Source organism: Panthera onca, chromosome B1 (genome assembly GCF_046562875.1).
Source record: "Panthera onca isolate mPanOnc1 chromosome B1, mPanOnc1 haplotype 2, whole genome shotgun sequence".
NCBI classification, from domain to species: Eukaryota; Metazoa; Chordata; class Mammalia; order Carnivora; family Felidae; genus Panthera; species Panthera onca.
In genome coordinates, this window is record NC_138342.1 from 61,337,577 (window position 1) to 61,354,977 (window position 17,401).

Sequence of the window (17,401 nt, forward strand, 5' to 3'; positions counted from 1 at the left end):
CTGAGCCACCCAGGGACCCCTCAACTTCATGTCACTTTAAGGCTGATATTAAAAAGATAAAAATTAAAAAATACAAGACTTGTAGGGATGCCTGGGTGGCTCAGTCGGTTAAGCAGGACTCTTGATTTCTGCCCAGGGTCATGGGATCCAGTCCCGAGTCTGGCTCTGCTCTGAGTGTGGGACCTGCTTGAGATTCTCTCTCTCTCTCTCTCTCTCTCTCTCTCTCTCTCTCTCTCTTCCTCTCTCTCTCTCTCTCTCTCTCTCCCTCTCCCTCTCTCTCTCTCTAAATAAACATATTAACCCTCTTTCTGCTGCTTCTGTACTGTGCAGATTCCAGAGATGGTACACACTGATTTCATGGTTTATCTATGGATCAGAACCTACAGTTTAAAAAATACTTCTGTAGAGAATGAATGAAGGTAAATGATTATATCAGAAACATGAAGTATGATGTCTTTTTATAGCTGGTATCTCATTTCAGTTTAAAAGCAGTGTGGTAGTTTTCAAAAATAGCCACTTATTCTTCAGTACTCCTCCCTTCTAATGGTGGAGCCTATTTTCCCTCCTGGACTATGGGCTATACTTAATGACTTGCTTCTAATGAATACAGTACAGCTTTAGTGATGGTGTCGGACTCCAAAACTAGATCACAAAACACACTGCTACTCCTCCTTGCACTGTTAGATTGCTCATTTTGCAGGAAGCCAGCTATCACGCCCTGAGAACACTAAAGCAACGCTGTAAAAGGTTCCTATCTTGAGGAACTGAGACCTTTACCAAGAGCCAGAGAGGAACTGAGTCTTCTTACTAATAACTATGAAAGTGCTATCTTAGAAGTGGATCCTCTAGCCCCCAGCTAAGCCACCCCCACACTCCTAATCCACGGAAACTATGGAACAATGTTCCTTGCTTTAGCTATTAAGTTTTGTGACAAATCGTTATGCAGCAGTAGATAACTAATACAGAGTTGGGTAACACAAGCAGAATGCCACCACCCTAACAACACCTTAAGATGTAGGCATGGCTTTGGGAGTGAGCAGTAGGTGGAAGCTGGAAGGACTGTGAGCAGTGTTAGCGAAAGCCTAAAGTTCCTGCAGTAGGCTATTAGAAGTCTGATGGCCTTGGAGGAGACTGCCAGTAGTAGCTTCAGGGCAAGTGAGGAACATGTTACTGGCAACCAGAGAAAAGTGGTTGTTATACAGTGGCAGAACATTTAACAACACTGTCACCTACAGTGATGTGCAAGGTAGAACATGTAACTAAAGAACTGAGTAACCTAGCTAGATTTCTGGTCGGAATGTTGAAGTTGCCACCTACCTTCTTCTTGCTGGTTATAGGAAAATGCGAGAGGAGAGATGCCAGAAGGACTGTTACAGAGGATCCGGCAAAATGGTGCAGCCACTTTGGCAGTTTCTTACAAAACTAAACATACTCCTACCATATGACCCAGCGATTGTTCTCCTTGGTATTTATCCAAAGGAGCTGAAAACATGTCCATACAAAAACATGCATATAGATGTTTATAGCAGCTTTATTCATAATTGCCTAAACCTAGAAGCAATAAAGATGTCCTTCAGTAGGTAAATGGATAAACTCCCAGAAGATGGAATATTATTTAGCACTAAAAAGAAATGAACTATTGAAACCATGAAAAAACATGGAGGAAACATAAATACATATTACGAAATGAAAGAGGCCAATCTGAAAAAGGTATATACTGTTATGACTCCAGCTCTGTGATGTTCTGGAAAAGGCACACTCTAGTAAAAAAATCAGTGGTTGCCAGGGTTAGGAGGAAGAAGGGGATGAATAGGCAGAGATGATTTGGGAGGCAGTGAAACTACCCTCTATAGTACTGTAATGGTGGATAAATGTCATTATACATTTGTCCAAACCCACAGAATATATAAAACTAAGAGCGAACCCTAATGCAAGCTATGACTTGTGGGGATAATGATGCAGGTTCATTAACTGTAACGAACGTATAACTCTGGTGTACTCAGTTTTGTTGTGAACCTAAAACTGCTCTTAAAAATAGCCTATTTTTAAAAAAGGATCCAGGGGGTGCCTGGGTGGCTCAGTGAGTTAAGCATCGGAATTTAGCTCAGGTCATGATCTCACTGTTTGTGAGTTCAAGCCCCACATCAGGTGAGCTTAAGGACTCACTGCTTCTCTCTCTCCCTCTCTGCCCCCTCGCTCACTTGTGCCCTCTCTCAAAGAAAAAAAAAATGGTGCTGGAACAACTAGATAATCACATGCAAAAAGAAAAAAATAGAAAAAAGAAAAGAGGATCCACGACTGGTTTTGAAAATTCCCAGACCCAAGGTATATATGGGAACTTAGTTTATCACAAAGATGGCACTGCCTATCTGTGGAGATATGTGTAGCATAAGTAACTGACAAAGAATTGATATCCAGAATATATAAAGATCTCCTGCAAATCAATAATAAAAAACCCAAAAAGTGGGACACCTGGGTGGCTCAGTTGGTTAAGTGTCTGACTTCGGCTCAGGTCATGATCTCATGGTTCATGGGTTCAAGCCCCGTGTAGGGCTCTATGCTGACAGCTCGGAGCCTGGAGCCTGCTTTGGATTCTGTGTCTCCCTCTCTCTGCTCCTCCCCTGCTTGCTCTCTCTCTCTCTCTCAAAAACAAATAAACATTAATAATAATAATAAAAAAACCCAAAAAGCTATAAAAAGAAAGAACCAAATAGCAAAAATCTACGTGAAGCAATCTCAACCTCTCTGGTAATCACTGAAATCTAAATTAAAAGAATACCGTTTTATAAACAAGAGTATTTCCTCTTGGGCTTTTATTATTCATTTTCTTACATGTGTAGTTTGATTATGCTGTAAATACTTTTGTATTTTGTTCTTTGCATTTATAACAAGCGTTTTCCTATTATAAACATTTTTATAGCTTCAAAATATTTCATCATGTGGATAAATCAGTTTAACCATTTCTACACTGAGATTGGATTGACAAAACAACGAAAGCCAAATTTGCAGGGTAAGATTACCATATAAGTAGTGTCTTATACAAATGTATGGTATTTAAATAGTACAGAATTAGATGTGCCCTGTTCTTATCTACATTTTTTACTTTTAAACTTTATTTCTTTAGAGAGAGACAGAGCACAAGCAGGAGAGGGGCAGAGAGAGAGGAGACAGAGGATCCAAAGCAGGCTCTGCGCTGACAGCAGAGACTGATGTGGGGCTTGAACTCATGAATGGTGAGATAATGACCTGAGCTGAAGTCTGACACTCAATTGACTGATCCCCCCAGGCACCCCATCTACATTTTTATTATTTTTTTTAAATTAAAAAAAAAAATTTTTTTTTAACGTTTATTTATTTTTGAAACAGAGAAAGACAGAGCATGAACGGGGGAGGGTCAGAGAGAGGGAGACACAGAATCTGAAACAGGCTCCAGGCTCTGAGCTGTCAGCACAGAGCCCGACGCGGGGCTCGAACTCACGGACCGTGAGATCATGACCTGAGCCGAAGTCGGCCGCTTAACGGACTGAGCCACCCAGGCGCCCCCCCATCTACATTTTTAAATAAGTACTGACCAAAGACTGTACTAGGAGAGAAAACTTTATTTCCTTATAAAAGAGAAAAGGCTCCATGTCAGTGCCTTACTTTTCTATTCATTTTCAAGATCTTTAAAAAAAATCTCATAAAATACATTCTAAAAAAAAAAAAAAAAAAAGAATTTTTATTTTTATTTTTATACAGTGAAAGAATGTCACTTGGTAGAACTTTATTATCCTTGGTAACACAGTTTAAATATGCTTATCTAAAATAGTTTGAAGAACAGAATATTCTAATTAAATATTCTGATTAATTCTGAGTCACCATGTGACACTTTAAGTAGATTATAAATTCTCAAAGAATTAGAATATGAGGTAATGAAAACAAAGTTTATGTTAACTATAACCTTCAAGAAATTATATACCACTTTTTTTTAATCTTTAGTTTTGAGAGAGAGAGAGATACAGAGTGCGAGTGGGGGAGGGGCAGAGAGAGAGGGAGACACAGAATCCGAAGCAAGCTCCAGGCTCTGAGCTGTCAGCACAGAGCCCAGACGCGGGGCTCAAACTCACGGACCGTGAGATCATGACCTGAGCCGAAGTCGGCCGCTTAACCAACTGCACCACCCAGGCGCCCCTATACCACCTTTTAAACTGTAACTTTTCCTTTATGATTCAGTAATTTATTTCTTATTGCTTTCCTGTTCATCATAAGCATCAGTTTGTTAGCAAATAGCCTTTCACCCTCCTGCCACCTGAACTTCCCCCTTTTTAGGATGCCCTCAGCCCTATGCTGTGCCTTTTTTGATAGTTGCATAAGCAGCTTGCATTAGATAGTCATTTTGTAAGCCTATTTCCTTAATCGGATCAAAGGTTTCTACATGGCACAAACATTGTGTTTGCCACCCATACCTCATGCATTTTACATTTCAAACAAACTCTCCCCAAAATGGATGAATGGTAAAATAAACATTTATAGCAACTGTAATTGTTGTTTCATTTCAAGATTAAGCCAAAAATAAAAATAAAAACTTAATATCTTTGATGAGAAATTTACCAAATGCTTATTTTGTGGCAAATATGCTAAGTGCTTGTAACATTCTCAAAATTGTCAAAACAATGAGGTGGGTGGTATTATACTTAGAGAAAACTGACAGGGAATAAATCATGTATTCAAATATTTGCTTGAGCACCTAACATACTGTGCACTGAACCAGCACTGGGATATGGCAGAGAACAGATTCTGCCTTTCGTGTAACTTGCTGAGATCACATGCAAAATATATCAGTATTCTAGATTTATACATCACTTTATATACATAGTATGAGCTTGGAAATGGGAGTTCATCCCTGAAATGGATCCATTCTTAGTACTGACAAAAAACTGACATTGAAAAGTTGAGGCTCAGACTCTGATGACCTCTTCAAGGTCAAAATGACTCTGGAAGGTCACTCTGCCTTCATGGACAGCATTGAACCTTGTAAGAATCTGATCTTCAGGTTCACAGAAAATATTCTCAAGGTAAAATTTACAAAATAAAAGGAATCAGATAGAATTAAGATACTTTGGGATTAAAGAAATAAGACTTTCACCTTTTTTTTTTTTTAATGTTTATTTATTTTTGAGAGAGACATTTTTTTAAATGTTTATTTATTTTGAGAGAGGCTCTGTGGCACAGAGCCCAACGCGGGGCTCAAACCCACAAACCATGAGATCATGACCTGAGCCGAAGTTGTACGCTTAACTGACTGAGCCACCCAGGCGCCCCAAGACTTGCACCTTTTTAAACCAGGTATTTTTCTGTCTTGCATATAAACCTCAGTTAAGAGCAGGGTGAAGACACAATAGATAAGAAGTCAGAGCACAGAATGGATGTTTTGGCCTCCCGGCCTCTACGTTGGGTAGGAAAATCCAGAAGGATGAAACTTCCAGGCACAATCACAAGTCATGCAGCAAAGCTGTGAACCCTAACTGCTATGACAGTTTGAATTTTTTTTTTAAGTTTATTTATTTGAGAGAGACAGAGAGAGAGAGAATCTCTGCTGACAGTGCAGAGCCTGGGAGGGGCTCAAACTCACAAACCACGAGGCCACGACCTGAGCTGACATCTAGAGTCAGACACTTAACTGACTAAGCCACCCAGGTGACCCAGCCATTTTGAATTTTATTTACCTCTCTGGAGCTAGACACATGAGGAGACACCCAGTTCAAAAGTGCAAAGAAAAAGAAAGAAGGAAGGAAGGAAGGAAGGAAGGAAGGAAGGAAGGAAGGATGGAAGGGAGGGAGGAAGGAAGGAAAGGAGGAAGGAAGGAGAGTTAGAGATAGAAAAAAAGATAAAGAAAGAAAGAGAAAGAGAAAAAGAAAGTGAGAAAGAGAGCAGTTTCAGGTCTGATATATTCAAATTTGGACTGGACACTTCCTGTCAAACACTGAAGCTGCCAAAGTTGACTCTGAGAGCCCCTCTCACCAGGCCAGTACAATTTGATCATTAAACTTCAAGATTTTCACAACTATCTCCAGTGACCTGGGGCATCTTTGGGGAAGGTCACGGAATTTCTTCCAAATAAAACCAAAAGTGAACTCAGAAAGTGAACAAGAGAAGTGGTTTTAGAAGCTACTTTCTAATTCTGGGTGGGCAGAAAATTGTCTTTTATTCTAAAGTAACATAGAACAATTTTCTCATCTACCACATCTTCCTATCTAAGAAATCTGAGGCAAAGGCACCAAACTATTTCCAAATGCAACAACTTGCAGAGAGAGACTGACCAGGGCTCTGTGTCCCCTGCAATCTACTCAAACATGCCCAGGGAAGGGAGACCAACACAGCACTCAACACACACAACGGAACCTATCTGACATTAGGAACCTTTTGCTGAGACAAAGCACAGTAGGCTGAAAATATTACAGCATGATGGCAGGCTAAAGAAACCAATCTGATTTCTTTTTCCTCTGTGGCGGCTCAAATGACAAACTAAAAAAACACTCCAAGATTACTATTTAGACTTAAGGCAATTTAAAAAGCGAGGTCTTAACCAAAAAGCCTATACCTGGCATTCAAAAAAATACTTACAGTTTTTTGGATGGACTAAAAGAGCTAAATTGTCTACATAAAATCTGTACAGCAAGGACCTGTTTTCAGCAGGTAAGCCTATATACAAGTAAGAATCTCTTACTCTTGTAACATTGTCCTGTTTTAAGAGAAAATGTAACTCCCATGCCCTGCAGAGTCCTCTATGACCCCAGAGAAGCAGGGACCTATCTCTACTAGAGAACTATTTACACTGCGCTATAAATACACATACAACACACATCGGCCCCCTGCTATGTCCCAAATAGGCTGTGAATGCCTTCTGTGAGGGGTTATGGCTCATTCATTTTTATATCTACAATGACAATTAGTAGGCACAAAACATTTTTTTTTTTGCATGAATGCCAAATGGAAATGAGTTTACACCACCACCACTACTGTTTACATTTCAAACATTCCCACCATTCCCCATCTCCAAAACAATAATGCCAAGTTGCTACCAAGTTTACTGTGTTTTTCACAATACAGTACTTTGGGACTTTTTAATGTAAACAATCATTCTTGACTAATTTTCAAAATAACGATACAAATGTAGCATTTTTCTTGGAATGGAAAACTTGCTTGGAGGTTACTTCATTCTTTTTCTCTTTTTCAAAAGTGCATCTCGTAATGCCAGCTGTAACATAAGAAAAAATATCTAAACATGGGAACTCTTGGGTACCCCATTATACTAATTTGGTTATATGGAGATGTACAACAATGGACTCCGGTCAACAAATCCTCCTGAGATGATTAAGTGTGTGTGTGTCTTGGGTGTGTGATACATACTATTTCACGAACTCTCAAGCACTATTCTTTGGTTCCTAGAAATTTTTAAGATGTCTTTTGAATTTCAACAAGGTATGTGTTTTTGTTTGTTTGCTTTATTAAAGCATGTTTGGGGGGTGGAAGTTACTCTACATCTTAAATGTTCAAGCTTTTTGGATTTTATGATTTTAAGGTATTGACTCCTTGCCTTTATTTATATCTGGGTCTTGGAATGTCTTTGTAGATAGAAGAGATCGAGGACAGATACTGAAGGTAGAAAAATTAACAAGTTCATTTTAGCCTAACTTTCATGGCTGAGGAGGTATTTCTCAGACTCATCTGTCTTATAGTCTCATCTGTAAAATATAAAATATAAGATCACAGTACCTGCTCATATTGTTGCACACTGAGTAACAGAGTTAAAAAATGGAAAGCTCTACAGTAAGAACTGTACATTAGCTAATGATGTTGTTGTAACCCAAGGTTACACGGAATTAATTCTGCTCATTAAACTTCGTAATAAAGCACAGGCTACTCGCTATTCTCACACGTATCTCAGTTTCCTTCTCCCTTCAAATGCCATCATTTGAAAAGTATATTCTCCCTCCTCTTCCTTTACCTTTCCTAAGGCTTCACTGGAAGATCCATCCTCCCCTCTTTCTCTGCCATGTGTTTCACCTGCCTTTTCTATTCTCACCTCTTTTTTACATATTCTATGAGAATATTCTAAAAATTTACAGGAAGACCTCATGTACACTTTCAAGCCATGTAAGATCCCTTTATTTAGAATAAAATATCACCAAGGGACAGAGGGGTATGAAATGTGATGCTCCGTTCCCAGAGGAAGCTTGAGTGTGTAAGATAATAGAATATACATATTGGTCTCTGCCCCTCGTTCCTGGCATAGAGCTCCTCAAACTTTGGTAATTTCCTAAGTGATAAGAGCATCTCGTTTTAATATTTGTTTTTGACCCTCTCCCTGACACACAGCTCCCCAAACCCCTGTAAATTCCTAAGTGATAAGAGCCCTAGGAGCATCTTTTGTTCTAATGAGGCAACTAGGTGGGCTCCTGGATGGGGGCTGGTCCAAGAAAGACCAAGCCATGATTAGAAACTTGGAATTTTCAGGGCTCCTGGGTGGCTCAGTCAGGTAAGCAGCCAACTGCAGCTTGGGTCATGGTCTTGTAGTTTCGTGAGTTCGAGTCCCGCATCGGGCTCTGTGCTGACAGCTCAGAGCCTGGAGCCTCCTTGGATTCTGTGTCTCCCTCTCTCTCTGCCCCTTTCCCAGTAATGCTCTGTCTTCTTTCAAAAATAAATAAACATTAAAAAAAAAAAAATACCTTGGCATTTTCAGCAATCCCTGCTCCCCCAACATACAAACTTCTCCAGAGAAGAGAAAGAGGCTAGGTACAGAATGAATAATCGATCATACCTATGTGGTGAAGCCTTCAAAAAAAAACCCTGTAGTGTGAGGTTCTGACAGCTTCCAGGCTGGCGAACACATTCACACCAGGAGGGAGATGTACCCCAACTCCACAGGGACAGAAGCTTCTGCATTTGGGGCCCTCCCAGACCCTGCCCTATGTATCTCTTCATCTGGCTATTCATCTGTATCCTTTATCATATACTTTAATAAACTGGTAAACTTAAGTAACGGTTTTCCTGAGTCCTGAAAGCAGCTGTAGCAAATTAATCAAACCCAAGGAGGAGGTGACTAGTCAGAAACACTGGGCTTGAGACTGGTTTCTGAAGTGTGTGCATGTATGCATGTATGCATGCACGAGGTGGGGGAGGAACACTTGGGGAGGTGGTGAGTATAGTCTCATGGGGCTGAGCCCTTAACCTGTGGGATCTGACACTATTTCTAGGAAAACAATGTCAGAATTGAGTTAAATTGTAGGAAACTAGCCAGTACTGCAGAGAACTGCTTGTGTGGGGGAAAAAAAATCACCACATATTTGGTGACCATAAATGTCAGAAGTGTTCTGTGTGAGTAGAAAAAAAACACACACAAAAGGTAAACTGAACTGAGCTTTTCTATTTTAGGGTCACAGGTCAGTTTTGGAGATGCTCTGAAGTTGCACTGCCCAATACAGTAACCCCTAACTGCATGTGGCTTTTGGACATTTGAAAAATAGCCAGTCCAAACTGAGATGTGCCACAAGTGTAAGACACACACTGGATATCAATTAGTTCAAAAACAAGAAGGTATAGTATCTCACTCATAATTTTTATATTGATTACATACTGAAATGATACTATTTCAGATATATTAGGTTAAATAAGATCTATTACTAAAATTAATTTCACCTTTTTCTTTTTACTTTTTTATTTTAAAATTATACATGTGGTCTGTATTGAGTTTCTATTGGGCAGTGCTGGTCTAGACTGAAGGAGAGAATAAGAAAATTAGGAACCTAGAGTTAAGTTTTATAACAGAGAGACCTTGAAAAAAATATAGAGCAGGGACACATAAACAGAAATTCAGATTAATTTTCGGTTCCAAATGGCAAGAAAATGGGAGAACAAGGAAAAAACATTCTTGAACCAACAAGTGCATATGTCCAATGAACTCTTAAATAAAAAATTCTTTAGTCTTTGAAAGAGGAGCTTCATGACTCAAGAGGTGCTGGCAAGGAACAAAACAAGGCTTCCAAATCAAGGTTTCCAAATCATGCCAAAAAAGGCTCAGTAAAACAACAGAGGAAGTAAGAAGCAGGGGAACACTGTCACAAAATGTAGCAAGGTCACAAAAACTGATAATGAAAGACGGAACAAACCATGGTGCAACTCAGTGATTCTATTTCCTCGGCCCTCAAATCTTACAAAGGTCTGCTGAAGGATAAGCTAATGGACTGAATCAATTCAACCATGAATTTAAATTGAACTGGCAAAATTCAGGTATTTATAATCTGAAACTGCACCTTTCTTTTCACCTTGATTTCAACAACCTCTATTCAAAATGCTGGCACTTTGTTATTTACATGATGTTGTTGGACATAGTTTAGAACTAGAAAGATTAAATAAGCAGATAGGTAGATTTTAAATGGCACCTTAATTCAGTTGCTACTGCCTGGGTGGCCGCACAAATGAAACACTGCCCTGGAAAGCTGCCCATTAACATGTCGGTCTGGCATGCTCATCTTTGGCTAGCAACTTAGGAACACTTGTTTCGTCCTAACTTGATTTCCTGGTGATCCTTCAGAATATATTTTAAATATACTCTGGTACACCCTCCGTAGAGAAAGAGACGAAAACATGAATTTGTTTTATTATAGCAAATAAAATAAGCAAGGCAACTGAGTCACACAGGACTACATATAAAAGACCACAAATGGATAAAATGAAATCCCCAAAACCTGTAAACAAAAGTTTTGCAAAAGGGCACATTAGGAAGGATCTTGATATTATGTTTCACAGATGCAATGTCAAGAATTTTAGCATAGGGATGATCTTATGGGCCATCTAGCTTCCACTCCTGCAGTTACAGAGGAGGAAAACAGACTCTCCTTTGGTCACACAGCTGAATCTCAGCCAAGTGAGGTGTAGGATTTACATGCCCTGACCACTTGTCACCTCTCCATGTTCTCTAATAATGCTCCCCATTAATCCTAACACAAGGTCCTAAAAGGCACAATTCTGTTTTGAGTAAAGAATTGTTAAAATGACAACAGTATTCTAACCAATCAAGCTTCAAGTTGAACTCACCTGCTTTTCTCGGAAGGAACGCTTGTTCTTTGACCGGACATTATGGCTATATCGCATCATCATGAAGTTCTTCTGTTTTTTCTTCTCTTTATTTGTGGAACTAGAAAATGGGTTCATTTTGGTTTTCTTCCTCACAAATTCTTTTCGGTCTGTCTTCCCAGCCTATTAGCATACACAAAAAAACACTTCAAGAGTTATCTAATCCCCATATGTGTCTCCTCCGTGCCAGGCACTCTCCTGGGTGCCAAGGACAAAAAAGATTGATGTAACTCAGTCCTTGCTCTCCAGTGACTCAGTCCAGGGGAGAAATGACCATCATATATTGTAATGGGGCAAGGGAAGCTCAGTAGAAGAAAAGGTCATAATTCAGCTGGTCAGGTCAGAGAAGCTTCCTAGAAAGGGAGACGGGTAAACTATTATAGGATCAAGGCATTCATGGTGGGAGAAAGGAGGGGAAGGGTAGAGCATTTCAGGAAGGAGGGATAGAATACGAAAAGGTGGGGAAGAAAGAACATGGATTTTTTTTTTTTTTTTCAGTTAAAAAGTTGTATTTTGTTTTTTTATAAATAACATTTAAAAAATATTTTTTAATGTTTATTTTTTTTCCAATATATGAAATTTATTGTCAAATTGGTTTCCATACAACACCCAGTGCTCATCCCAAAAGGTGCCCTCCTCAATACCCATCACCCACCCTCCCCTCCCTCCCACCCCCCCATCAACCCTCAGTTTGTTCTCAGTTTTTAACAGTCTCTTTCTTATGCTTTGGCTCTCTCCCACTCTAACCTCTTTTTTTTTTTTCTTCCCCTCCCCCATGGGTTTCTGTTAAGTTTCTCAGGATCCACATAAGAGTGAAAACATAAGGTATCTGTCTTTCTCTGTATGGCTTACTTCACTTAGCATCACACTCTCCAATTCCATCCACGTTGCTACAAAGGGCCATATTTCATTCTTTCTCATTGCCATGTAGTACTCCATTGTGTATATAAACCACAATTTCTTTATCCATTCATCAGTTGGTGGACATTTAGGCTCTTTCCATAATTTGGCTATTGCTGAGAGTGCTGCTATAAACACTGGAGTACAAGTGCCCCTATGCATCAGTACTCCTGTATCCCTTGGGTAAATTCCTAGCAGTGCTATTGCTGGGTCATAGGGTAGGTCGATTTTTAATTTTCTGAGGAACCTCCACACTGTTTTCCAGAGTGGCTGCACTAATTTGCATTCCCCACCAACAGTGCAATAGGGTTCCCGTTTCTCCACATCCTCTCCAGCATCTATAGTCTCCTGATTTGTTCATTTTGGCCACTCTGACTAGTGTGAGGTGATATCTGAGTGTGGTTTTGATTTGTATTTCCCTGATAAGGAGCGACGTTGAGCATCTTTTCATGTGCCTGTTGGCCATCCGGATGTCTTCTTTAGAGAAGTGTCTATTCAGAACATGCATTTTTAAACTTATCTAATCAGGTTTCAGTACAAATGGGATGAATGCACAGGGTGACGTGGAACCAGTATGGGATGGTGCCTAAAACAAATGTATAGAAAAGAAAGTGGAAATAGTAGGCAGTAGGAAATGTTGGAAATGTGCCATCATAGCCACAGCACTTGCCGGAGGCTTTTCATTAGTGACTATTAAACATTCCCCTGCTTTCCTAATAGCTTGGATGCCTCCCAGATACCAGAACACGTACTATTGCCTTTCTGTATTCTACATCTTGTTTTTGATGGTGGTTACATGGTTATCTAGTTGTTAAAACTCATCTAACAGAACACCAAATATCTGTGCATTTTATTCTACGTTAATTATACCTTTATTTAAAACACCAAAATAAAACACTGCCGTTCTGTGGCTATTCACTTTATTTAATTTTTCAGCTTATTTGCTTTTTGTTTGAAGGGAATGATATGCCTCACTTACCATTGCCGTTGCTAGTCTTGTCTCCTTGTCAGACTTTGGTTTTTTATGAAGGCGTTCAATGTCCCGAAGAGAAAGTAACTCACCCCTGAGGTGAAGAACAAATACAATATGAAACAAGGGTGGAACTCCTTTCCCTAACACTTTCATCGTCACATGAGCTGACTGAAGAAGACTTGGTGTATGTGTCGTTTTACCTGGGCTCCTCATCACTATCTATTTCAATGTGTTTCCTCTTTTGGGCCTTCCCTGGTGCAGCGTCAAGTTCTTTCCTCATTTGGGCCATGCGGATTTTCTGGAAGTCTTCCTGAGTTAAAACTCGGCTAGTGCTAACGGCCGCAGCTTTGGCTCTCCGCTCATCCATGGGCATGCTGTTGAGCTTCTTGGACTTGAAAACACACAACAAAGGTTTAAAGAGCTACTAGCTCAAGTGAGAGCTTAGAACCCCAACAAGGCCCACCATGAATCAGGTGTTAATAAACATCCAAGTGATGTACTTGCCCAAGGTAATTTTAGGACTTACGATTTCTTGCTGTTCTTCATCAGAAGAGTGGTGCACATCAACCCACTCACCATCGGCATCTGCCTCCTCACTGAGACTGGTGGTCTCCCACCCATCTGTGTGAGAAGCAGCACACTGTTAGTACTCAGGGGGAGTTGAAATAAATCAAGCAAAAGTAAGGTAATCAAAGTCAGTGGAGTTCTACTGACCAAGAATCAAGCAATATTTATTGTTAAATAAGCCACATCAATTTAATTACTTTATGGAATGCATAATAAACATTGACCATGATCTACCATGAGCTAAAATCTTATAATCATTTACCTCTCACAACTCAACAGAAGAGGAACAGACCATACAAGTTACCTGCCCCGAGCCACACTGCTAGAAAACACAGTCTACGATGAAATGAAAATCATGTCTAACTGTAGAGTCCATGATCTTTCCACCAACCCATGTCCATCAAAATTGCACCTGTACATTTATCTTGGCCACACAGCAAGTATCTGACAACTCATCTAAGCATATTTATACATGTTTTTAGAAACTAGTGAGCAACAATCATTCAGACAACTGAAGTCATAGACTCTGGATGTGAAGGAACCTGGTAGATACCTCAATGAAGAGATATTAGTTCTTAATGGAGTCACAGTAAGCTTTCAAAATCACAGACACTTGCAATTTTTCAGTTGTTCCCCATTAGAGTGTCTCAGCTCTTTGGTATAGCATATATACAACCACACCCGATAAGACCCCAATTCTATGTCTAGTCTGGTATCTTGCTATATCCCACCCTGTATCCTACATTAATAACAGTTTCCTAAATACTTCAGGGCTTTGCTCATGCAGAGCTATTTATGAAAAGCCTTCAAGAGCAGGAACCATATCATTCTTCTTCATATTGACAGTGGCTAGCTCCCAAGTAACGCTTTAAAAAGTTTTGTTAATGTAACAAATGAACTAACAGGAAGAAGATGGAACTCTAGCAACCAAGGTAATAAACACTAACTCTGGAAATTAAGTATTCTTCAAAAAGTTCACCAAGCGTTCTTTACCAAGGAGTCTTGGAGGACTGTTTATGACTAACCTTCATTATTTTTTTCTAGGCAAAAACCCAAAAGCCATTATCGTTCCCAAGTGCCCTGCATGATCTTGATAAGGAGCAGCTTCCCTGGAGGATATGAACAGACATCTACACTATAATGTAAGTTTCCTAAGTGCAGGAACGATGGATGCCCTTTGATCCCCAATGCTTGTAACAGTGCTTAGCACATAGTCCTTGCTCAATAAATATCTGCTGAATGAGTGTTCAATCAACATAAAGATTTCAAGGTCAATACAGTACAGGAGTGATTTTATCCTGGAAAATGGTAAAATGAAAATGAACCTTCATCGTTTTCAGCATTCTCTTCTTTTTCAACTTCTAGAACTTCTGCTCCTGGAATGTAATCTTTAGCATCTAATTCTCCATATTCTTGCACTCTTGCTTCTATGGAGGCCTCTGTAGGCTTACCCTAAAGGAAAGGAAATTGTTTTTAATAAGGTTCTTAGAAGGGCACTCAGGTGGCTTAATCATTTAAGTGTCTCTTAATTTCCGCTCAGGTCATGATCTCACGGTTGTCAGATTGGGTTCCAAGTTGGGTTCTGCACTGACTGCACAGGGCCTGCTTGGGCTTCTCTCTCTCTCTCTCTCTCTCTGCCCTTCTACACATACACGGTCTCTCTCAAAATAAATAAATAAACTTATAAATATATATTTAAAAAAAGAGTCAGCATCAAAGAGCACATACCAACTACAAAATATTTAAGACAATGGTATTCAATCAATTGTATTCTGAGCTTAAAGAATACAATTAACCAATACTCATAGCCGAAGCATCACAAACACTAAAACTCATCCTGTAGGAAATTATTCTCCCCTTCTAAGACCCTGACCTTTAGATCGACATATGCATATTTCACCTACCCGGAATTTCTTTTGCAACATCTGAGGATTCAGTGTTCGGAAGAGCTGAATCAAAGTTCTAGCAGACATCATCACATCTGTAAAATAACACCTTTAATTAGAAACTCCAGAGCGCAGTGGCTCAGTCGGTTAAGCATCCGACTCTTGATTTCAGCTTAGGTCATGATCTCGTGACTCACAGATTGAGTCCTATGTCAGTGCAGAGCCTGCTTGAGATTCTCTCTCCCTCTCTCTACCCTCCCCCACTCACATGTAAGAGCATGTGCTCTCTCAAAAATAAATAATCATTTTTTAAAAAAGAAAACTCCAGAGCAAAGAGGCTACTGAGAAAAAAGAGTCACTCGATATTTGATCTACAGAGAATAACATGCAACTTACTCTTATCTTTGTGTGTTTTATACTGAGCCAGGTCTTGGAGAAGTTCTTCAGTCATGGCTAGAGGACATCGAGCTGTTATCTCTTTTATAGCATTGATTCTAGAAAAGGAAAATGAATTTAAAAAACCCAAACAGCAATCACAGATGGGTCAGTCTAAGGTTTCCTAAAAAAGACCAAATCAAAGGTACAGAAGTTGGGTTTTATAGGGTTTCTAGGGCCAACCGTACATTGAAAACATACCCACTTCCTGCAGGCACGTTCTACATACCCTACTGTCATGACCTCCCCAGAGTTCTTGTCGGTGACAAAATTGTTGGCCACAGTCATGAGCAATGACTGAATGATCTGAATTGGGAAAAAAAGGAAAGATGAGAGCTGATAAAATGTCTCCACCAACTCAAACACTTGAGGATTAAGGGACAACAGACGATTCACAGTGAAAAACCAGTCTTCCATCTTCATTTTGGGAGTAGGAAGGAATCAAGACTGAGGAAGACAGATAAAAGTACGTTGGGTTTCAGGCTTCTTGGTTATCCTCAGATTAAATTTTGCTCCCCTTCAATATTATTTTCCAATATGGATTTAAAAAATTGTTTTGACCCAGGACAATTCAATGCTATTTTTATCAAAGAAAGGAATGATCAGCTTTGAAAAATATTCACTATAAATTTATTGGTAACTCTTGATCTCCCAAGATTTGGCAATTAAAGTCAGAATTCTCAACAACTTCTCTAAAACAAACTTTGCTCTTCTATAGTAAAAATTTTTTTTCAGTTTCTATAACTAAACTTCTGTATTTATCTCCTTAAGAGTTAGTGTCTCTTCTTCTCACTTTGAAGAAAAGTGACACAGGGGAGCAGTAATCTCTGTGGGAATAGCCACCATGATATACTTAATAGTGGCACTGCTATGCAGACAGAAATAAGGTTTAAGAGTTCTCACCTCTGGGGGTACTAAGTGATGAGATGCTTGGGCAGCAAACAGAAGAATCTTTGTTACCTCTAAAAATGTAAGAGATCAGAAAGATCATAGTCAGTTTATTGCTCTGCCTCTCAGGACTAAGAGCAAACATGGGAAGCATATTCTGGCCCTTAATGCTACTGCTAAGTCTAGCTGGAACGCCCAACCCTCAGGTGTCTGCATGGCTTACTCTTTCACTTCCGTCAGGTCCTTGCCCAACTGCTGCCTTATCAAAATGTCTTTCCAGACATAATCTAATTAGAATCTACCCCAGTGCTCCCTATTATCTTAACTCTGCTTTCTTTTTACTCAAAAGACTTATCTTCACTTGGACACTGGACACATAGTACTCTCTGGATCTCCCTCCAGAATGCAAGCTCTACAAAGGTGAGGGCACTCTTTCATGCTCACTGTGAAATTCTGAGTGTCTAACTCAGTGCCCAGATTAGAAATCACTAAATGAATGAATGACTACGAACATAAATACATACACACACTCTCTTTGAAAGGGGCAGGCAGTATAAATTAGGCAAAAGAAAGAAGTGAGATGAATCCTAATTTGCCATGTATTTGCCTGGTCTTTTTTATTTCTATACCTTGCAGG

The 17,401-nt window shown here is 39.6% G+C and overlaps 1 protein-coding gene across 1 annotated transcript in view; it reads right to left on the reverse strand.

Moving 5' to 3' along the window:
* Positions 1–3,584: 3,584 nt before the first annotated feature.
* SDAD1 (SDA1 domain containing 1) overlaps positions 3,585–17,401 on the reverse strand; it is a 29,662-nt gene continuing 15,845 nt past the window's right edge. Inside the window, exons 13-22 of the mRNA XM_078446022.2 lie at positions 16,780–16,838; positions 16,106–16,182; positions 15,838–15,935; positions 15,460–15,536; positions 14,881–15,007; positions 13,515–13,609; positions 13,189–13,379; positions 12,995–13,079; positions 11,077–11,238; positions 3,585–7,237 (exon numbers count right to left, since the gene is read on the reverse strand). Coding sequence (XP_078302148.1) covers positions 7,190–7,237; positions 11,077–11,238; positions 12,995–13,079; positions 13,189–13,379; positions 13,515–13,609; positions 14,881–15,007; positions 15,460–15,536; positions 15,838–15,935; positions 16,106–16,182; positions 16,780–16,838 — 1,019 coding nt within the window. The 3' untranslated portion in view covers positions 3,585–7,189. The remainder of the gene's footprint in view (positions 7,238–11,076; positions 11,239–12,994; positions 13,080–13,188; positions 13,380–13,514; positions 13,610–14,880; positions 15,008–15,459; positions 15,537–15,837; positions 15,936–16,105; positions 16,183–16,779; positions 16,839–17,401) is intronic.